We start from the raw sequence: 24,933 nt of genomic DNA on the forward strand, positions 1-24,933 counted from the left end.
ATTGTGTTTTAAAATTATACACTCTTATTGAAAAAGTACAATTTGAACTAGATGGATGAATGGATTAAGTGTTAAGACACTCCGATCTCCAATTTCTGCCAAATTTTTCAAGGCATTGCGTGTTGAGTAGCAGAGCTCAACGCCGCGCTTTGCCTTGTTACCAGTGTAAAGAAATGAAAATATTCATAAATAATAATGAATTTCCCCGTTGTTCTCAATTGTACCCATGCGTCATGATGGCCTCAATAATATTATTCTTTTTAATAGTAATGCTTTATTCTGCTTTACGAATTTTTAATTCTTTTGTCGAACAATAGAGATAATGAAAAAGCATTAAGCTTTATATTAATCGCATAGGGTAATAAAGAAAGATATTTTTATGCTAAAAAATTCTATCTAATACTTTGTTTTAATTACAGTATAGACAGGTAGATAGATAATATTTCCGAACGAAGTCATGGGCATAAACTATAAGGAATTTTATTACAAGCACGACTTTAGTAGTGATTTGCAAAATATATAAGAAACACATTTACATAGCAATTTACATTATATTAATAGTGTACTTTACAGATTCTTTAGATAGATTTATTTTTTTGTATAAAAAATGGGCTTTTTAAAGTACAATCAAAAACTTCTAAAAGAGTTCTTAGTTGCAATTCATATTTAAAGCCAAAGAAAGGTATAAGAATATATTCTTATGGGTTTTAAATGATTATGCAGATAACTTAAGAATACTAGACTTAGTAATATGAATATATGATTAAATTGCACTGGCTGCTATGTCTAAGTTTATAATAAAAATCCATATAATATATTGTTTATGTATAATATTTTAAAATAATTATTTTTATCATGTTTGCTTTTTACTTTTCATCTTCTTTGTGCTCTATCCAGATGTCATATATTTTTGAATATTTTAAGATAAGTTAAAGTTAACCTACAGGTTAACTTCAAAAGTACAAAAAATATATTTTTTAACTTACTTTGCATTTTACATTTGTATTTTTTTCCATTGTAAAATGCTTTATTACAATTGATTGATTCCATTTATTTCCATTGATCAAATATTTTTCGCTTGTAATTAAATTACGGAGTATTTCAATAAAAACAACTGCGTTTGTTTTCCTTTTATTTTATAAAAAACAAACATACAAACTTAAAAAACAAGGTCAGAAAGGGTAATTTGAAGATTTGTCTTGTTTAAATGCATTAAAAAATGTAGCGAGTAGCCTCAAGAGTCAAGATGTCTGCGAAGTAGGTCGTCGAATAACTCACTCGATGCATTTTTAACATTCCTGCTTCCACTCTCATACTGAAGTTTGCCTAAAATACACAGGTTTATATTGTTGTACACATAATATATCTATTAAATAGCGTTAATCTTACATTTTTATAACTAATTAAAACTAAATATTCTGCATTTTATCTACATTGCTATGAAATATTTAAGAAAGCCTATTAAGCAAAATATTATAATAACTAAAAATTAAAATAATGCCATAGTAACATATTACTATTAAAAATAAGGAACTGCAAATATCAACGGCACAGCATAACAGCGGTAAAAATTCAATGATTATTAGTGTTTTTAAAAAAATATGCTAAACATGTTTAATAATATTCTGTTCTAAAAAAAATGGTAACTAAAAAAGTAATGGTTTTGAACTTCAAACAATCATGAAAGGAAGGAAGGAATCGATTCGGATCTCAGAACTGCATGTTCCTTATGTTATAATTTCTCATAATACATATTTAGTATACACTGACGTAAAATAAATATATATACCTACTTAATTTTAATTAGTGACACTGTGATAATAAAAGCGAAGAAAATTTTCCAACATAGCAAAATCTATAAGTTTTTTGAAATAAAAGCTTCTTAACTCAATTTTTTCCGCAATCACTATGCAAAGCGATTAGATAATAAAAAATAATAAATATATAATAGTCCACATACGTACATATATCTAATATTTAACGTAACAGTAACAGTGTAAAAACATGACCAATTAGAGCACCGGCCAACCTCAGGTGTGACTGACGCGCTAAATCAACGAAGATGAAAAATAGCCTGCTGTTATGCTCCTAAAAGCCGAATCATTTTTGAAATCTATTTCGTAAAAAGAATTTATGGCTATTACCAACGATTCGTGATACATTTTATAATATTACCTGAAAAATTGTTTCAGTTTTCAAAGACATTCTTTGAAAATTTTTTCTTGTAACATGTAAGAAAATGCTTTGGAAAATTGTTATACAATATTTTTATACTTTCTATAATGTTAATTTCGTACTTAGAGTAACAAAATACTAATAGATGAATTTTAAGAATTATTTATCTTTATTATTATATAATTTATAAAAATCATTATACCGCTTGAACCACAACTTTCAATAACGTGAGTTAATTTTCAAACAAATAGCACAGCAAACTTTGCCTTTGGAAAAATGCTAACTGAATTATTTTCCGATTTATTAAGTACTTTACAGTTAGTAATCATGATTTCAGCATTTCAAGTGGCTCGTGAAGCAATAAGCCAAGTTAAATGAGGATGACTAGAAATACGTATAAAATTAGAATAAAAAGCTTTGAAATAAAGCATTAATTGATTCTATTTATTAAATTATAATATGTATTATGTATATTCTTTTACAAATTTAAATACAACATTAATTAATAGCCGATAATTTTATAATTTATCCTTACAAGAGATACTGCAAACGTGTTCAAGCCTGTGAAACTCGCATAAATGATCAGCAAACTTACTCGACCTTAAAAGCTTACATAATTCATGCAAGCACAACGGCTGGCCTCATTTACCATAAGAGAACTCGTTCTAAACACGATTTTACTATAATTTATTGACTAATTAAGTTTTGTGCATCGTTATTTACTTATTATGTTTAAGAACTTTTTGTTATATTTTCAATAAATTTTCTTTTGTTAAAATAATTATTAATAACACGAAATTATATAGTGGTTTCATTGTACATGCAAAATTTTGTAATAACTATAATATATTAGACTTATTGTAGACTTTTCGATATAAAATGAGCTGTTGATGCGAATTTTTACATATCACGTAATTATATTTATTTAATCAGCATATAATCCTTCGTAGAGAGAACGGGGCATGTGTTCGGCGAGGAGGGACTTCAGCTTTTCCCGCGGCGAGACAGGCGTATAGCGTGCGAGCGGGAACGTGCGTGTTACACCGTCACTGAGAGAACGCGTTACTGCTGTCAGATCCGCATCCTGAAATTATAATATTAACTTATAATTACAAAATAATATAAAAACAGTTTTTAAGTATTTCTAGTTCTGGATAAAATTTGAATATTAATATTTATTGTATTATCATTGCATATGAAAATTTCCGGAAAAAAGAGATGTTTTTCACGATATTACAAACAATAAAAACATGTAAAATTTACAATCCCTAACAAAATGAGAAAAACAATATATTTTATAGTTTTGTTGTTTCTACGTATCTACTCATAAATAAAGTGTCAAAATATATTTTTGAATTTAAATAATTCTAATATCTTCAAATTGTTAAAATCTGTCATTTTTTATGATATTTTATATTATGTTATTATATTATGTTTGTAGTATAAGAATTTTGATTGAATAAAATAGATACAAAGAAGATTAGCATAGATTTACAGGACCAAAATTTGTCTCTCATTTTGTTATTTTATTTTTCAATTTAAAAGACTTCGAGCTTATTATTCGTTTGAGTTGATGAAACATAATTCACCGTCACGAATGAATTTAGGTTGATTAATTATATTATAATAAAGCAACGCAATTATATTGGCGTTCGGAATAATTAATTATCACGATATCATTTGCCAAGAATATTCTGTTCATTAGGTATGTATTGTTACAAATATAGAGACTCTTTATTTAATTAATTGTATTGCTTAAAGAATAAACTTCAAAAATTGTTTCATATGCAAAAAATAAAAGTATAGTAAATCAAATGAAGTAAATCAGGCCGTCGTGGCACAGAGGCACAAGGGTAAGAAACGCGACGGTTGTAGGTTCGAACCCCAGTCAATGAAATATTTAACATTTATATTTTCATTTCTTCGCTCTGGTGTCGAGGCAGAGGACAGCGTTGAGTTCCGCCAATCAACACGCAATGTATCCAGAATTCGGCGGAAAGTAGGGACCGGAGTGTCTTGTGTGTTGTTGTGTGTGTTCCCTCTGTATACTCTGCTGTGTGTAACTCTGTATTTGTAAAGTGTGGAATGGCAAATCCACGCAAACGAATTTGCCATAGCCACTAGTAAATAAATCTGCAGGCTTTAGATATGTACGAGTACTATAGAGTTCATTGACCGCAACATACGTACTCGCAATTTGCAACACAAACAATGAGAACTGTACATAAAAAAAACTTCTTGCTTTTGGTGCATTGTACGAGTGAGTAATCAACGTTTAAAAATTTTTTCTTCGTACTTTTAGTTTATGTCAACGAATATTTCCAAATTTTATATAATACTAGAGGACCCGAACGCGGCTACGCCCGCTTGAACTATACGAATATTTATTAAATATATTTTCAGTTTTCAATAGAAAGATGCGTTAAGCAAGTTCATTTTGGGTGACGTTTTCTAACAACAAACTTTGCAAATCGTTGCTTAGCAACAGTCGTATAGCGATGATTGTTATTAACATGGCGGAATAAATTGCATGTCAAATTAATAAGTATTTTAATATATTTTTATTTTTTGTATTTATTTCATGTTCTTGTTTCTGTGTTCAAAAAAAAGAAATCATTTTATAAGCAAAGTATTATGTATTTATTTATATATTTATGTATGTGTGTATGTATGTATGTTTGTATGTATGTATGTATGTATGTATTTATGTATGTGTGTGTAAAACTAGATATCAGCTCTGTACACCTCTTCCCTTTTCAGACAATGTATTCTCTCTTCTACCCAAAGGTTACCTGGAAGAGATCGCTCTCTTAGCGATAAGGCCGCCAATTGTACTGTTCTATGTATTAATACATGTATATGTGTCTTTTCTATGGTACAATAAAGAGTATTTTGTTTTTGTTTTGTTTGTTTATATTGGTATATATCAATAATATTACAAATATGAGGAAAAAAAAGTATCCTATATTCATCCCGAGACCCTCAAGTATCTCTATATGAGTATTTTATCACAATTAAATTAGCGGTTTGGCCCTGATTGCGTAAAAGACAGACAGACAGACAGACAGAGTTACTTTCGAATTTATAATATAGGTATGGATGAAATATATTATATACTTAAAAACACGCGAGACATCCTAATCCCAAATGAAAAAAAAATGCAATTTTCTGAGCGAAATTAAAAAAAAAAGCTTACAGGGCTTTTGGTGTATTTTTCCAAGCTGCGGAGCGCCTGTTCGAAGTAGTCTTCTCCGTAGGCGCCCTTTTGTTCGTCGCTAAGCCGCTTCCACATATCACGCGCCTGCTCCAGAAGTTTCTCCTCCGACAGCCACGCGCTACCCGTTGTGTATTCGCCAGCAGCGACGACCACCTGACACAAATTTATATTTTACATTTGTATAACAAAGCGATTGTTTATTTAGGGTAAACGTGAAGGGACTGAAAAAACATCAACAAAATATGGTATTCTAAATGACACATTTTTCATATCAAAATAAGCTTTGGTGAAACTGAAATATCAAACGTTACTTATTAAAAATATATTTTTAAACTTTTTATTATGGCTGCCTAACAGGAGAATAGCAATTAAAAAGCTGCAAGTGGTTTCAGGTAATTTCAAAACCAGTTCAAATGAAGTTTCCTATTGAGAACACTCCAATCCAAGTAAACTTTTCCAATCGAATTAGTACCGCTAATTTAGACTTGAGTAACGATGTTGACGCCGAAAAGCAAGCGAATGTAGCTACCATTCATTTAAGTTATACAAAGATCTAATTTCGGTATCGTACAGGTATAGCTATAGCTATTTTAGATAATAGTTATATGTATAATGTCATTATTATTTGAAGATATATTTTAAAATAAAATAATTTCGTTGTTGGAAGGATTGTAAATTGTTATCCATATGATGTTGTTATGTATTTCATCTTACAACCCGTCCGAATGATTCATTTTTCCAAATAGTTATTTTAAATATGAAATGTTTTTTTCAAATTTTACTTTTCATTAAAATATCTACGGAATAATAAAAAAAAATATTGTATAATAATTTTTAATGATCCAGTAAATCCTTTATTTCTGGAGATTAAAATGTATTATAAGAATGAATTATGTACTATATTATTATTTATCTACTTATAATTGAGTTCTTAATAATTAATATCAAATCAAGCATGGGAATTCATATCTCAGACATGTATTCTAGTTCTAGTGTCTTTAGAATTTAGAAACCAGCTCATGTTCAACATTGTGCTTTTGACACGCCTTTGATCTCATAATGACGTTTGTATGAACGAAGTTACTATACACGATGTTATCTGTGTAAGATTTAATATTCACTGTATAATTTATTATAGCAATACGATAATTTATATTTTTTTGTCTTCACTTGTATCCTACATAAAGCAGGTAAAACAGCCAGAGTACTTTTTGGACATATCTAGGGAAAAGAATTAACAAAATTACACATAATCTAAAATGAAAAGTACCACTTTAACTAACTTAACTTAACCTTATCACTAACATAAGTTTTTTTACAATGATCGTAAAATACAAATGACTAACCCTGTATTAACAAAGATTTTATTTAAAACTACTCTTGTATTTAATCACGTGAGAACTTTCTAAAAAAGTTAAGGCTGACATTAATGCCTGCACGTAAAAAGAATTGGGGCGGCATAAGTTGTTCTTCAACACCCAACTAGGATTTGATGAAAAGGCTCACAACTCCGGTGTAATAGTGCCGTTAAGTTATTAGGGATTGTGACGCCATTTTATATTCAGAATATTATATTTAGTATTTAAGTATATGTAAAATTGCAGTGTATAGGTAGGTACATATGTTAATTATATTCTATTCTATTCTTATTCTATAACATTTGTATAAGATCACAGTTTTTTTTTACATTTTTGACATTTTAATAGCTTAGGTAGATATATGTCAATACTTTATTGCTTATTCTTACTAACGCTTACATTATGTAAAGGGCGAAGATAGATTTAGTATTTACAAGACAGTATATTAATAATTTATCGTATAATCTAGATGTGTACCTTTGGAGGTACAACTAATTGGTACTAATCGGTTAGATTCGTTCAATGAAGAAGAAATAACATAGTTAAGTCAGTGCCCATGTGCAGCGACTGGTCTTTAAGCATTAAATTTACATATAAATAACAAACAAATAACTTACAACGTCCACACCCCTCGGCTTGAGCTCTCTCCGGAGACACGCGGCGAGGGCGTCCAGGGCAGCAAGGGATGCTGCGTGCACGCCTCGCACCGGGGCCGCCACGTGGGTTAAGATGGACGACGCTAATACCACGCGGCCCCGAGCTCTACGAACCAGCGGCAGCATTACTTGTACTAGACGCGCTGGTCCTGGAATGATTATAACAATAATAATGCAAACATTTATTTCATTTCTCGAAAGCTGTTCTATTAATAGAAGCATTTATTGAAATCTCTAAACATATGATATTTAAATTATATAGAATTTGATAATTTTTCATGTATTTATTCCACTCAGTGTGTGTGGGGATCGAATCTGCAACCATTGTCTTCATAATCATGTACTGTAATACTGTAGTACGTTTGTTAATTAAAAAAATATTAAAGAAATTATATTACAATATTTTTCTAAAAAGGCACATTTACACAGATATAAAATTTATCAAAATATTTCCTATTTTAATAAATGTATTAATTAACTTTTTACATACATATTATGTATTTCACACACACACACTTTGCTACAGATGAGAGATGCTTATTATTCAAGTATGCGGATATACAGCCTCACAGGTTTATTTCGACAAGCTTGGTGCCTGAATTTACTATATTGAATATATTTTCTTTATATTACATATTATTATGAAAAAACGCATCTGTATTGTGTAAAAATAGGAAATATTAAAAAAAAAATACTTAATTTAATTAATTCATATTTCATTTCTTAGTTAAAGTGCTTTAAATAACATTTAATTGTTTTTATTTTAATTTACTTGTATTACATTTAACAAACTAGAAATGACAGGTTTAACGGGGAAAAACTTAAAAGTAACGACAAGAGGATTTGTATTGTATTGTATTGAAGGTAGAACCTTGTAAAAATAAATACTTGTCTAGATATTGTTCTGCTCCGCGCATACAATTGCTTTGTTTTGAATGTCTTGACCTTAGGAATATGCAATTTTTTAAATTGATTTTCCATATGAATTAAATTGAATAATAATGAACGAGAAGTAAAAGTCTAGCAAGTAGATAGATATACAACTCGAAGTTGTAAATTGATTACGAGTATCGGACACGAAACTTTGAAATTGATTTTGTTTGTACTTTGACACCAACAGAAAAAGTATGTTTATAAACTCTCAATATGTTTATAAAACTTATGTTTATTTCTTTTTGTAATGATATTTTTTTTTAGTTTCACCTGCCACCAGGGTATACCTGCTTTACCTATATATATAACGAAGCGTCTTAACATTATGTTCCCTCTGCCTACCCTGCTGTGTGCGGGATACAGCGTGAAACTGTTTTTTTAGTAGATATAGATTAATATGAATTCAAAATAATAGACAATGACCAAATTTTATATTTTTAAATTACAAAAATATATTATCAGTTTTATACAGCTTTGTAAATGGTATAATAAATTTTATAGGTAATTGGGCAGTACCACCCTATAAATAGATGAAAATATTGAAAGTTGATCCTCTTTCGGAGGAGAAATGCACAAACATACCATATATATACAATTGTTCATCTGAAAACTAGACAACTAGCGTCATCTTTCAGTAATACAAAAAATCTATGCCATTACAGCCATCTTACGGTAAAATAAAGTAGCTTTTGTAAATACTCACCTAAAAGGTTTACGTCCATAGCTCGACGTATTACAGAAAAGGGAACCCATTCTAATTCCCCCAGAGCACACCACGACTCGCAATTGACGATCGCCCACAGACCTTGAGCGCCCTCTGGCAGATGATCAACGATATACAGAGATGCCGACAGAATCTGGAAAACAAGCTTACGTCATAGTTATATTGAAACGTGGAATGAGGTCGCTAAACGTAATGTTTATACACTTTCCAAATTAAATTTATTTATAACAAACGTCACTAATGCCATTAATTTCATCTCTACATTCTAATTCTTTTGTTTGACCTTTTTTTAAAATTAAAATATACTTGTTCCACTTTTATATTATCTATGAAATATAAAAATATTTTAGTATAATAGTGGTAGAAAATATGAGGTACTTTCTGCCTTTTAATAATAATATTTTATTATTATTTTGTATTTTTCGTTTATATAACTCAATTATATTATTATACATCTATAAACATTTTTATTAAAATTACGTTTCCGTGAAATAATATACACCAAAATTTACCGAATTTTTATAATATACATAAAGATTTTTTGCTACAATTCTTTTATTTAGGCTAAAAAAAAAATCCAATAATTATAGCAATTTCTTTCGACCTACCTACCTTACCTATTATTCGCGTTACAAAATGAAATTGTTAGCTGCGAGCGATACAAGTACAATATTCGTTCCGAAGACTTTATTAGATATTGTTAATAATCTCGTTAACCTTAATAATATTTGTCTATAAATTATGGAAGCTTACAAGCTTAGTCGCTAGGGATGATGGCCGCGTTAGTGTTACACACAATGTGTCTAATACAATGTATTGTAATAAAGAGACATAAATTAAAATTGTTATTTTGTATAATAATAATGATTTAATGGTACATACGTATCACATACATATCAAATGAATCAAATATTTTAGACACGTAATCTGACCCCATTTTGAAATAGACAGAGCGAGTGCTAATTATAGCATTTTAACATTTAAATGAAACTATTTAACCGGATTAATCGTGTATATTTAGTACTTATTATACATTTTTGGGTACTATTATAATCGCGAACATCAAAGACCTCATTAGGTACTATAGTAATTGAACAATGAATAAAGGTATCGGATATTTTATTTTCTTCGCTCTGGTATCGAGGCAAAGTGCGGCGTTGAATTACGCCACTCAACACGCATTCCGTCTAGAATTGAATGGAATGTCATAACACTAGGTTGCCTACACTGCTCTGCGCGGGATACAGCGTGAAGCTAAAAAAACAAATAAGTACTTCTACTTATACAAATAATATACTTATACTATATATTTAGTACAAAGCATAAACGAAAGTCTTTAAAATAATGTTTACGTATATAGGAATCGAATCTATGAGATTAAACTTATAGAGCTCACTTAACACTGAGCTAACAAGATTGATAAATTTAGAATAACTTACAGTATTTGCTGACTGATATTTAAATGGACATCGATCATTTATATTTAGATTATATTAAGAAGAATAGAGTTTTTATTTATACTTTATTAGGCTAATAATCCTTGTACTATTAGCGTTTGGATCTAAATGTAGCTATTATTGGAAACGTAAATATTTGTCGTAGGTACTCTAGGCAAGACAACACTGAATTAGATTTGCAAATGTAATACAGATATTTCTATTGAATACGAAATATTATGAACAAAAATAGAAAAGAAATACGTAGGACATTGTGACATAATATTTTAAAAGCCGATATATATTATATTGAACTTTTCATCAATTTCACAAGCTCAAATTAAATTAAAGGTACACGGAAATAAAATAACAAGCACAAATTGGTTACATGAAATTTAATAGAAACATATCCATGGTTCATTTAACAAGGCTTTATAAATGTTTTATATATTTTAAAAAAGACAATACCTCGATGTTAATAAACTGTGAGTTAGGATTGTTGTATTTTCTATTTTTAGAGTGATAATTCCACGCTGTATCACGCGTAGCAGGGAAGACAGAAGAAACCTAGTGTCAAGACATTCCGTTCCCCACTTTCCGCTGATATATCGAGGCATTGCAGGTTGAGTGGCGGAACTCAACGCCGCGGTTTGGCTTGTTACCAAACAGAAGAAAGAAAATATTCATATAGAATAATTCATTCTACCAAGTGGGAATCAAACCCATAACCGTCCCGTTTAGAATTACACGCTTGTGCCTCTACGCCACGAAGACGTCGTCGGTTGATTAAATATTATTTTTATTTCATTTTCAAGTAAGTACTAACGTGAAGTAAGCAACAGCGTGATATATAAGTATAAATAAATATTGTCCCGAGTCGGATCTGCGCAACCGTATTATTTATATGTAAGTAGAAAATTATGGAAAGCGTAGGTAGCTTTTGTTGTGAGAGGTTTCATGGGCTCCTTTTTAACCTGACTGCGCGACGCAAAGGAGGGTAATAGAAAATATTTCGTCTTATAATGAAGCTAATAAATCCTAACCAATAATTCCGACTGCATAAAACCAAAAAAAACAAGCCCAAGGAAGCTTGCTAAAATACATTAGTGAAAATTAACTCTAAATCAGTTAAGCCGCCTACAGTCCTGAAAACGGTAAGGAACCCGTAGTGGGCAAATCCTTCTCGCACTTGTCCGGTTTTTGTTTAAAATTATAAGAGTATATACCTGAGTTTCTGACGTTATGTCAAGTTGTAGGGTGTGCAGTCTGCCCGAACAGTCTTCTTTCAGCATATCAGCATCAATATTTCCAGCTTTATTTTGAAAGCCCGCAAACACATGGTACCCTAAGTCGTCGAGCCTTCGGGCTAGAGCGTTTCCTATTACATTGTCGCATCCTGTCACCAACACAGCTTTGCCAGCTGCTGTTACCTGCCGGAGACAATATGGATATTTAAAATAATTAGTATAAAAAACTATGATATATAAAAATATAGTTTATAAAATTTCATTTTATAACGAAATTTTTGCTTCTTGGTTGTATTTTTGAATAAGTATATACTGTAACTTGTACTAGTCATACTTTAATTTTTTACTTTTTTGGCCTTTTGATTTAGGTAGGTTATAAGTAGGTAGGTATATATCAATAAAAATATGCAATCATAAAAAAAACTAGTCTAAGTTCGATCAATCTTTGTGTATTAATTGTATGTAAAGTTCATACAAATAAAAAATATCTAACATAATTATTGTGCGATTAGGAATTTTAGAATTGATCTAAATTAAATTATACAATGAATGAAATTTGTACTATAGGATCGGGCGAGTGACGAAATAAAGTTTTCGTTGAAAATAGACGCCGACAGGTTGATTGATGTCGGTTATAATAACTGCTGAGAGAATATTTTATTCATTTGGAAGTAGTTCCAGCCATGCGTGACGTGTTGACGTTCAAGGTAACTATTTTAGGGTTGCCTAATCGTTAATTCTTAATTCTACCTTCCTCTCACTGTTTCCAGTCACGCACTAATAAAAGCGACATTTGCATACAATATAATATGTTTACTTTAAATTATGTCACATGTACTATATGAATTAATATAAATGAAGGTAAATAGACATTATTTAATTGCATAGAAAGTCTTTTTAAGAGATGCAATAGAACGGAATACATGAACAATATAGAAAGCTAGATAAAAGTCATAAAACCGTCAGCGTATAAAGGATATTTCATAAAATAAGAGATTTTATAGAAAATACACCTTGCAAGTGATTTTATTGTCTTAAAGCTATTTCAGGAATTGTAATAAATATCAGTTGAACTTAAAAATATAAAAACTTCCGATGTCTCGATAAAATTCTCTCAAAAACCTTCTTTATAATAGAGAAACATATGGTATGGCTATAATAGGTCAGAAAGGACCCTCTAAATTTTAGTTTCTTATAAACTGCACAATGTTCAATAACTGTCAATGTATGTAAATATATATTTTGTGTAATATAATAAAAGCCTATAAAAAAACCTATAAAACCCTATAAAGGATTATTAATTCAGAAAGTACTTTTGGACACATCACACTTATAAATGTTAGAAATAAATGAAAAAGATTTAAAATATATATTTAGGAGTATCTATTTTGCGAAAACGACCGTTAACCTATTTTTAAATTGGACTTTCCAATAGAGTGGATGACGCAAGTGTATGTACCGAGATTGGCAACACACACTGCAAACGCTACCTACGACTCCTACGAGTACGTACACGTCTTCAATTGAATCGACAAATTATTTGTTATTTATTGATTAAAAACCTCACCACGCCCGCCTAGTTACAGTTATAATACGTCCATGAAATAATTAATTATATTTTGTACTTACTACTTGTAATAGATAGTTAAAAATCAGCTACTCCGTTCAACACTTTCCGCCGAATGCTGGAGGTATTGTGTGTTGAGTGGTGGACACCAGAGCGAAGAAATGGAAATATAAATTAAGCAAATATTTGTTAAATATATATTTTTGTTTAATATTTTTTACGCTTTCTATATAGAAAGGATAAGAAGCTAGAAATATAAATTTAAATAAATATTCAACAAAGTTTTAGCTACCAAATGAACTTTACTCACAAAAATATTATTGTTTTTTGTGGTTTTTTTTAAAACAGTTTATCTGAAAATACTATTGAAAAGAAAATAAAACAAAAGCAATAAAAATTACACACCTAATGTGTTCCATCATTTATTATTTTGCAATGAACGCGTGTTAAGCTGTCAATCACTCACCCTCACCCTTATCACTTTAAATGAAAACAAACTTAGCGTTTAAATAAAATTACCCATTATTAGTCTTGTTATTGTTTAACATTTAAATATTTATTATTTATAATAAACAAGTTCTAAAATAAAAAATGCTTTTAAATATTATATGAAATCCACTATACAATATACTATTACTATATACATACATAGATAATTACTGAGTTAAAAAATAATTGGCTTCTACAATATTTTTTAGAAATAATTTTAAGTATTTCAGTGATATTTCTACGACAACTTAAATTAAGACTACTCATTTAGAAACATGCACTTTAGATATGTTGAAATGAATCTTATTTTAAAAATACTCTAACAGAAAAACTGTTTACCTTAAGTACCTCTTTAAATACGTAATTTAATTAAAATATTTTAAAATTATAATTATATTTTTTTTAAAGCTTAGAATTTCAAAGCATAGCTCATATTTTTACATGTTTTTAATTTATTTATTAACATACATATTATTGGCTTGGTGTATACAGTAAGAAATCAGATATATTCTCTACATTTGTAAGCCTGGCCAATTTACTTTTTAATTTAGTAAAATATCCATTTATTTTATTAAACTCACAGAGCCGCTCCCTCTGGGGATTCGCGACCTTATTTGGGATCTTTTGGTATATAATTACTCGCGGGGCAACGCCCATGTAAAACAATGATATAACGTATCTAGTACTTTTAAGATTTCTTCATGAAAACTATTTAGTTGGTAGAACCACAAAACTAAAGCATTAGAAAAATAAAGAACCATTTATGACCTTATTTTCCATCTCTGTGATATTAGTCCAACATTTTTTTATTAACATTTAATTAATCAAAAAGGTTTGTTTTTATTTTATGTTACCATCCATACCATCTTACAATATTTTTGTTTTAGTAGAATGACATATTAAATGTTACCATTCTCTACTTTTCGCTCTGATGCGCTAGTTCCGAAACTAAACGTTTATATAACGTTTAGTTTAACCTCACCATAGAAACTATTGTACTATAAAAAACCCCAATGTGGATTTGTACCTACAATTGATGAAAATTTCATACTTTCTACTTTTTTCCATAAAATGCTGACGTGTTTCACATTTTACATGTATTACAAAGGATAACTTGTTCATATTTAAGACATATTTTTTTAACACCACCTACGTCTAAACTTTTCCGATTCATAGAAGATATTTTCATAAACAAAAGATACAAAAGATTTGTTCAAAGATGAGTTTTGCATATTATCATGATCTAATGGTTGTTGCTGTCATGCATTTAAAAGTTCTTAACTACAATAAATCGTGCGACTCGCCGTGTATACTGTATACACAGCTGTGAGCAAAAGTTAGTAATAACATAGTACTATTCTGACTTTAAATAACAAAAGCTCTAATTTCACTAATATTTTGCACAATAAGACACCAAAGGTAAAAACAGTTCGTCCAGTTGCCTCAAACGATTATATTTAGTTGAGTTTGAGTTAAAAGGTTCGTAATTTATATACTTACAAGTTAAGTTACGTGAAACATCTACCACCCATTTCTATGATGGAATAAGGCCCCTGATGCGGCTATAAAATTGTTTATAGACTGGTAATGGAAAATTCGCTACAAGAGTCACTTCAGCTTATGCGCGTTTATGAAATGGATTTTGATAAAATGAAAATGTTTATGTCCATTTTCAGTTGTTTCGTAATTTTCATATTATAAATTGAATATATTGGCTCTTACTTAACTTAGCTTAACACGTTCTTACAATGTTACTAATAAACTGTTCTTTTTTTTAACTTTCATGTCTTGTAAGTAGTAATCGATCGATTGTTATCGAATAAAATAAAGGAATATCGAATAAACTTCTCCTTAATGTTTATTTGTATAACTATGGATTTTATTAAATACAATTATATATACATGTAACCTGAAAATAAATCACATATTAGGAATGTTTACAATATTTTGTAACTTTGTCGATATTACTTTCGACGATGACTTGAGTGAATTCGAACAAATATTTGTGCGTATATATTACAGTATTACTGAACTCATAAAGCTATTGAATATTAAAGCGAGTTACATTAGGTTAATATGCTCGCAGTTCCAATTCGGTCCGTCTCCTCCCGCACCACATGTGGGTGTTTCGGCGCCTTTTAGTTTTCGTATATTACAAATTATTGAAAACTCACTAACTTATTCATTTTATAAGAACTTATAATATTTGTACTATATAAAATCGTTATATTAAGCTACAATTCAGCATTTTAAAATTAAATGATATAAAAACGCCTACAAAATGTCACATCTACGATATGCAATTCTGATATCTAAGAACAATGAAAGAATAGTTTAATATTCTATTTAAATTATGAAACAACTTTACATTAAACGTCTGGTTTTTCTCTAAAGCTGTTGTTTAAAGTTCAAAAGATATCTAGATCGTTGTTTGGATAGGAACTTTACGGTTTTAAATTATTCATATAAATATCTTAGATATATTTTTTGATTTATACTGAAGCAATATATAAATATAAGCAATGTGCAGAAAACATTAAGTTGAACGAGGTCAGCTTGTTTGTCAGGCGGGGTTGTGTACGTTATAAAGTGGACCCAAAATAGATAATCACTTGAAAAGCGAGCACTAATATTAAAGTGTTTACGGGCTACAGTGTCGTATGTACGTAGGCCGTATGACGTATGGTCCAAAACTCGAGTAGCTATTGTTACGTGCAACCTCGTTTACCATCATGCAAATTAGTACCCAGCTCGTCCTATTTGTAAATTAATATAATTGCTACCGCTAGTCAAAAGCCTAAAGAACTTCTCGTCTTAATATCTACCATTCTTCTTTCAATATCCCGCATTTAGCAGTGTAGGCAGAGGGAACCTACTGTTAAGACACTCCGTTAAAAATCGTACAGTGAATGTTTAACGAAAAAAGGTGAAAGCCTTTGATTTATGTAGATATTTTTATTATGTATAGATTTTTATAAAGTTTTTTGTCCAAATATCCATTGCCCGGAGTAGTAGTATAGTTCTTAAACTAACTGATTCTGTGATATTTGTTATGTTTTACTAGAATTTACTTAAGAATTTTTAATACCAAAAATAAATAATATATTAGTAACAACAAAATAATGAAACCAATTTACCGAAAGTAATTGCTATAAAGCTATAACCAAATGTGCCGAATTAACGTTCTTATTAAATAATAAATGACACAGTTAAGGCGAAATCCATCCTATGTTTTGGCTCACCCTCGTGCGTATATTGCGGGCACTATAGCTTACTCAATGCATTTACGCCTACGCTTGTAGAATAGTTTTATTCGCTGTATTATGACTTCCAACTCCATTTTATATGTGGTCGTAAAGGTTCCCTTATGACTTTTATTATTTCATATCACAGATATTGGCCTTAATTTCTTTGATATGGTAAAAGTGTCATTAGTTTAACCATTGATTGTATCTTATTCTTGAAAATAAATGTTCTTATCTGTTTATCGTCTTGGTGCGATCGTCCCACGCGTTTGTGACTCAGCACAAGTTGTATGGGGAATGAGTGGGTTGCTTGAATGTCAAAAATTCATAGTTACTTTTCAAATTGGCGCCGTTGATCTCTCCTTTGTAAATATCTCGTCTTTGTAAGTTTGTCTTGTTGGATATCTGTATTGTAATCAATACTAGTGTATTATTACTCATCCGAGCTATAAAGTAATAGTGTTTTTCTGCTAAACTTAAGTGATTATTCATTTACTAAAAGTAACTTATGTTACATATATAGCTCAGCAGAAATATATGGATTTGTGGTTATACTTACAATTAAAACGTACCAATTAATAGGTACGGTTAAGTTATAACTTAACCATAATGAAAATTATTCGCTATTGTAAGGTAATTTATGAAATAATATTTATTTGCCATAAGTTTATTTTCTCCTCACGATTTGTACCGTAGGTATATAGCAAGATAAGTATAGGTTCATCCCAATTCGAGACGCTGTGTGTTAAGTAGCAGAACACAACGCCGTGCTTTGCCAGAACAAGAAATAAAAATAATTAATTCTCTCTTCAGGAGCTTAAGTTCACAAACAATAGACTCGATATTTAGAATCTGTCCCTCTGCACCATGATGGTCTTAGTTTAATTGCAATTTATTGATGTTTCTAATTAACTTGGCAGTTTTTTGCTGTATCTGCATTAAGACCTTTAAATTTACCTTTACATATGTTATATCGTGAAAGTTTATCCCCTTCCTAAAACTGTATAGCAATATATCCATGTATTTATTACATAGATATATTTATATTATAAAGATCTTAATGGAAAGTTCTTCTAAGAAACTCGTCATTACTTAAGTTAAAAATAGATATTTCAAATATAGTTTATTTAATTTAACGGTATTAGATTACAAACAACATGGCGGCTTATTTAATTAATTTGTAGTTCTAAGGTAACAAATGGCTTCCATATAAGATAAAATATAGCATTATAGGGAACCGAGACGCGGTATTAAGAGACGAGGTATGTATTTATCCGTAAATTAACCACGAAAATAATTAATACCCAACAGTACAATTATCACGACTAAATTTACATTTAGGATCTACGTTAATTCGTTAGCCTATACCTACTGGAAGTATTTCCTCTAGAAAATATTAAATAAAATCAGCTTCACGCTGTATCCCGCACACAGCAGGGTGGGCAGAGGGAACCTAGTGTTAAGACACTCTGTCATTCTGGAGGCATAGCGTTTTGAGTGGCAGAACTCAACGCCGCGCTTTGCCGCGACACCAGAGCGAAGAAATGGAAATATAAACGTAAATAAATATTTCACTTCCTCGAGTGGGGATCGAACCCACAAACGTCGCGTTACAGTCACACCCTTGTGCCGCTGCGCCACGACAGACTCAACAATATATTATTTTATTATACTTCTTTATTTAAGAATTTAAAATGTTCAATGTCCGTGTCAAAGCTTTTTCATTCAATGAATTTGTTCATTAACTGATTTTAAATAGATTTTAGAGAACAAAAGCACCTTTTTATTGAAACAATCCGATCTACACAAACTTTTATTTAAACTTTTTTATATAGATACCGTGATTCAGTGTTGGTATTTTAAAATGTCACTCCTAGCAATATTTTTCACAATATTCGTAGTCAAATGGAATTACCAATAACCCAAGTTTTACTATCTCTCTGTGCTGCCCAGTTCATATATCTAAATATAATAATTTATATCCAATGGAATTTATCTTTGTTTTAAAAAAAGCTTTTATGTGGGTAGTCGTGATTGCAAATGTGGGTGGTTTCTTCCTGACGGTAAAATGGGATTGTCACAAATTAAGAATGCTTCCTTGACCTTTAAAATCTACAATTAGAAGAATTTTAATCGGAATGTAGTTACAAAGGGACGGTATTAGATAATACGTCAGTATTAGTATTAGTATTATTGCAAATATATTATTTTAACTAAATAAAAGAATAAAAAGTTTTTCAATTTTAGTTATGAACTATGTATAAGGGAATCCCATTAAATTTATAAGTTGCTGAAACTAAGAAAGCATATGTATATCCGTAACGCTTTCTGTATAATTCTATTTAGAAAATATATTATCTTAATCATTGCTTATACTTACGAGGTTAGTCGTGGCGTAGGGGCACAAGCATGTGACTCTGTGACTGTAAGCACGACAGGTTTGGGTTCGATTCCCACTTGAGGAAATGAAATATTTAATATTGCTTCGTTCTGGTGTTCAGTTCCCCCACAGAATGCCTCTAGAATTCGGCGGAAAAAGGGAAATGGAATGGCTTAACACTAGGTTCCTTCTGCCTACCCTGCTGTGTGAGGGATACAGCGTGACGTTAAACCTAAACTGTTGCTGATACATACCTGAAGATTATGGTAAAACCAGAGTGACCCAGTCACGGAGATCGCAAACCAGAGGAAGAGTGTGAATACGGACACTTGACTGATATGTAGAGCATTGAGCAACGCCGACAGGACCACAGCCAGAGCGTGGCATAGCACAATTGGCAGTGCACACCGGTCTATAATATCCCATGGCACTTCCTGTAAACGTATTAACAGTCACTATTTGCTTTAAGTTCAAATATCTAAATATATTTTTTTTAAATAAAATTGAAAAACAAATCTAATTAAATCGAATTATTTGAATGCGTCACGATTATAATTGTATAATAAATACGCCTTTTTATAATAAAAAAAAACTATATTTTTTTATAAATTTCATAAAATATAACAACGTAATAATTAATTTAATATAATATTTTATTGAAATATTAACGTAATATAAATAACTTACATAAAAATATAAATATAAATTAAACTAAAAGTTATATAAGACCTCATAGCGTGCTATGTTTTATCTTATAGTATAGAACTAACAAAGTAGATGATCTAAACTTCTATAAATATACTGGGAAAAGTTAGTATACTCAGTAGCTGCTCAAAAATACTTTGCATAAAAAGTTTATGAAAAAAATTGACGAAACAGTATCATATGAAAAGCTAAAATTACCTATCTATTTTTGAACTTATATCTAACACGACAGCCATTTTAGTTTGTTTTACTGTAGTGAGGACAAAACATCTTAGTTAAATATCGAGACTCAGAATTGTATATATATTTATAAAAAAAAAACTTTATTTATCTTTATTACTTTCTGTAGTTTTTATTTAAAGAAAGATTATTTATTGCATAGTCGTTTTTATATTACTATTAAATAATAATGTTGTGGTTACTTGTGACGTAGACTGTGGATTTTTGATGAGTGATCCTCGCCTGGCCGAGGGTCGGCGGTGCATGGAGGGCGCGGTGATGGAGGCGCGGCGGGTGACGTCGCCCGCGGCCATTGCTGTTCAGTTCTGCACCAACAGGAAATCATTGTAGTTGACCTTGCAAAACTTATAAAAAGTGGTTCTTTTTATTGCTTTAATTAAATTAGTTTAGATCTAAGAACAAAAAGAGATTAATTATGGATAGGAATACATAGTATATACAACAAAAATAGAATTTGACATTCGATTATTGAAATTTATATTTTAAATCTACATAATATATCAAAATAAAATTGCAATAGACAAGTACAAGATTTTTTTTTTATATTTTGGCTTTAAAAGTCTAAAAAAAAAATCGAAATAATTTACTTTACTATTTATTATTAAAATAATTTAGAATTTCGACCGTAGCCTGAAATAACCTTGATCTATATTTAGTGAAACATCCAGTCATGGCTGACCATTTAAATCGGACATAGATTAAATTTTAATTGAGGTTGGAATCCATTATTGGAGTTCAATATTATGATGCATATTTAAATTATATAATTTTTTGACCACAGTGTAGTAGAATATAAAAAAAGCGCTTCAGATTTTTTCAATAAGAAAAAATATTTGGAAATAACCTTCTCCATCACTCTATCGATCTATCAAACATCCTGTATATGCAACCTAGTAACCGATATAAATACCTCTAACTTAAATATCACATTATATAGATTGTTTTTTGACATGTTACTAAAATCAATAAGAACAGGTAAATTAATTACATATTAATCTCATTCAACCAGAGGCTACCTAATAACTGCATAGAAATCAGAATCCCGCCCTGAAGCAGTAAAATGTTAGTTTAAACTTATAATAATACGAAGCAATGTACATACCTGCATATGATAAATAAGTTTTGATTATTATTATGCTTAACTTATCATGCATTTTCTTCATGATGATCAGCTTCACGCTGTATCTCGCAAATAGCAGGGTAGGAATATAGCGTTAAGACACTCCAGTCAAGAGTCTAGTGGTAACACTTTCCGTCGTATTCTGGAGGCATTGCGCCGTCGCTTTGCGCCGATACCAGAGCGAAGAAATGACAATATAAATTTAAATAAATATTGAATTTCCTCGAATGGGAATCGAACCCACAACCAATCGCGTTTACAGTCTCACATAGTACCCCAGCGCCACGACTGGCCGTCTGTGACTTCGTAAATAGAAAATGCACTCAGTATAAATGTCGCGGACCGTTTTGACCGCAGCTAACGTATGTTTATTTTTATACAAAGAACGTCCGAACGACCCGAAACTCCATCTCGAAACATTAATATAATTTTTAATAGACATCCCGCGAATGCCGTCACTTTTGTAAATGATATAATAATTTCCACGAGTCCCCGAGTCAATATTGGATGTTGCCTAATAAATATTGACGTAGGAAATAAAGCGGATGTTTTCTTTGGATTAAATCTGTCTGACATTCGCATTTACAATTTTTTTTGGTCTCTCTTTACATCGTATGTACAAATAATCTATATCTTTAATATGTGTTTGTACATTAAATATTTTTACAAAAAAAAAACATTTTTGGGTGATGACAGAAGAATCGGAACTACTAGACTTTTTCGAATAAAAAAATGTAGTCCACAACTCCATTTACGTTAACTATAAAACTGAAATCCCCATTTCTTCTTCGACACTTCGACATATCCTCTCTATTAGTATTCCCCTACGATCACTGTGGAAGAATACATACCGAAATTAAGGCTTGTTCTTTGTTTGATTCGCGATTCATTTTTTTTTCGTATTGTAGCACTTACGTCGGTGATTCTTAATACATGATATTCTGGTTTTCATACCGATACAAAATTTTAAAAGTTACACAATACAAAAGAAATACGCTAATCACACAAAAAATCTCAATAATATGTGTAATAAATATTATTTAGTTTTATATTAATTAATTTAAAAAAATATAATATCTAAAGAAAGTGAAAATATAGTATGGTTTCACTTTAGTTAACGAAATATAGTACTAAAGTGTAACTTTTCAGCTTTTGTTAATTGTTTCAATTATTTTACAAAAAGAACTCTTGGAAAAAATTAAATTTCTGTTGAATGTCTTTCTCTAAAGACTTTCATTATGAATGTAATTCCTTTCACAGATTGTGTTGTTGAGGATAACAATGTCATTTTGACAAAACAATAACAGTTTGGTCGGAAAATTTTAACAAGTTTATTGTTTTATTTGGATTTTTCCAAAAAAAAATAGATTTGTATTTACTTATTTATCTTTTAGAGGTATTAACCAAAAAGATATACCTATGACGTCTCTATATATCTTTTAGACGCGTTTTAATAATTTACTTTTAGGTTTAATATTAATAAAAGTGATCGAATCGCACTCGCGGGAACGAAATATTTAATTCGGCGGAAAATGGAACCGAGTATCTTAGCACTAGGTTCCCTCTGCCTACTCTGCTGAATAAAAACCGATTCAAAACGTATCTATTTACATGTATTCAACAGTATTGAGAGCATTGTTCATAATTTTCCACCCTTGATAATTGCTTACTCAAATATAAGTTTATTTTCAAACATTTTTTTCTACTTCGATTGACACATATATTTCCATGCAGACTTATTTCAATGTTTAAATTATGCTAATAACCAGAAATGTGGTCAGAATAAAAAGGTATTTTTAACTTACTTTAAGAATTATTATGTATATGTTTATTTATATACATATTTACTTATTCAGATAGCACAAGTTATTAACATAACAGGGGCTTAGTATGCGTATACTACCTACTAAATAAAGTTGATCGTTTCATATTGAGATATATTTACTTTTAAAAAACTTTGTTTTATACTATTGTTTTAGGGCGTATTCCGGGAAAGCTAAATTTTGCAAGTACCTAAACCACCGCCCAAATAATTTATACGGGGTTTTTAACACGGGAGTCTTACTTTACGTAGCTCAAAACATCTCGTCTAATTGTGTAAAGCGTGTACGTGAAGCGTGACGTTATAAATTCACGTTATCCATTAATTCTAATCGATGCTTTCTAAAATAGATTTAATGCTATTGGCAAATGTGTTTAATTATTTACATAATTCATCTTTTACTCAAATCTAAGATGGCTATTATGCCAAGAAAATAGAATACATATATAAACGTATACTTCTAATTACATCTTACTGTATGGAATCCATTAATTTTAAATTAGAGTTTAATATGAAAATATGTACGGGTAATATACATAAATAACTACAAGTTAAGTTATTGACTTGTAACAGTATGTAAATATTTTTAATATAGTATTAAAAATATTAATTATATAAGAATAATTTGTCACCACTATGTAAAGAAAGTATATTTATAATTTGATCAAAATGAATGTAGTTATAAATAGTATATGAAATCGTAAAAGTATATAATATGAAAAGAAATGTCCAAGCTAATTTACGGATTCTCTAAAGGTCCTTTGATCGTTTCGAATCGAACAAACTTAAAACTTATTCCGGAGTTGCTCTGCCTAGTTCCTGTACCAAAGAAAATATAGTTACCGAGTGCCCTGTCAGCTTTAATATTTATGTATTGCGCAATAAATTTGTATTACTAAATTATGTTTGCACATCTCCATTATTATCACTATCACATTTATTATGTAAAAGACCACATAACATTGGTGTTCTGTATTTACATATACCTAAGTTTATTGAAATTTAACTGCAAATCTGTAATAAATGTAACATGAATTCACTTATATAAGAAATCAATAGAAAATCACTAAAAACACATACTTTGAACGCGACGAAAATGAAAGTAGGGCGTGATGTTCGAGGAGTCCGGCGCGGCGTCACAAGACGGTCGCGGGATGCCACTGTGGTTGCTGAATCGCCTGAATCAACCTTCCAACTCGAGCGGACGTGTTAAATTTAAACATACACTATATTATTTATTAGCTAGTACATTTTCGGATGGTATGTAAAAACTGAGATTCACGCAGTCAATTCGTTTCTGCTTTGAAGATTTATTTGATGTTTTTTTGATAAATGTAAATGAAATTTTCCTGATATTGTTACTGATTTTTATATTTGAGATAATATATATAGAGCTAAAATCTTTTTATAGCTATTTAGTAGACCAAGCTATTAAACATATATATACCTACTTACATATATAATAGTAGCCCTATAATCTACAGTGGCGTATCGTTGCAAGTATCGGACCGATTAAAAAAGTTTGTAATCTCGAATATTTATTTATTTATTTATTTGTCTACACAGGTATAATAGAATACTCGTTTGGGCTGCTTAGATATATTGCGGTGCTAGATTCT

General features: G+C 30.1%; 1 protein-coding gene across 1 annotated transcript; it reads right to left on the reverse strand.

Annotated features, from left to right (window-relative positions):
• Positions 1-1,119: 1,119 nt before the first annotated feature.
• LOC146529272 (D-beta-hydroxybutyrate dehydrogenase, mitochondrial) lies at positions 1,120-24,516 on the reverse strand. The gene is made up of 8 exons (XM_085201532.1): positions 24,395-24,516; positions 20,555-20,677; positions 19,682-19,861; positions 11,726-11,929; positions 9,043-9,196; positions 7,368-7,555; positions 5,372-5,545; positions 1,120-3,259 (listed from the first exon to the last, which is right to left on the reverse strand). Exons 2-8 carry the CDS (start codon positions 20,663-20,665, stop codon positions 3,101-3,103), a joined length of 1,170 nt encoding a protein of 389 aa, XP_085057658.1. The 5' UTR covers positions 20,666-20,677; positions 24,395-24,516; the 3' UTR covers positions 1,120-3,100.
• Between the last annotated feature and the right edge of the window lie 417 nt (positions 24,517-24,933).

Source organism: Heliconius melpomene, chromosome 18 (genome assembly GCF_056956725.1).
Source record: "Heliconius melpomene rosina isolate 202511_hmr_F chromosome 18, ASM5695672v1, whole genome shotgun sequence".
Taxonomy (NCBI): domain Eukaryota; kingdom Metazoa; phylum Arthropoda; class Insecta; order Lepidoptera; family Nymphalidae; genus Heliconius; species Heliconius melpomene.

Coding starts and splice junctions, on each gene's coding strand:
- LOC146529272 (XM_085201532.1), bottom strand. CDS start 20,665: ATGGCCGCGGGCGACGTCACCCGCCGCGCCTCCATCACCGCGCCCTCC. Junction 11,930..19,681: donor GGTTTTACCATAATCTTCAG/GTATGTATCAGC, acceptor TGTCTCCGGCAG/GTAACAGCAGCTGGCAAAGC. Junction 9,197..11,725: donor ACATAACGTCAGAAACTCAG/GTATATACTCTT, acceptor CTTGTTTTCCAG/ATTCTGTCGGCATCTCTGTA.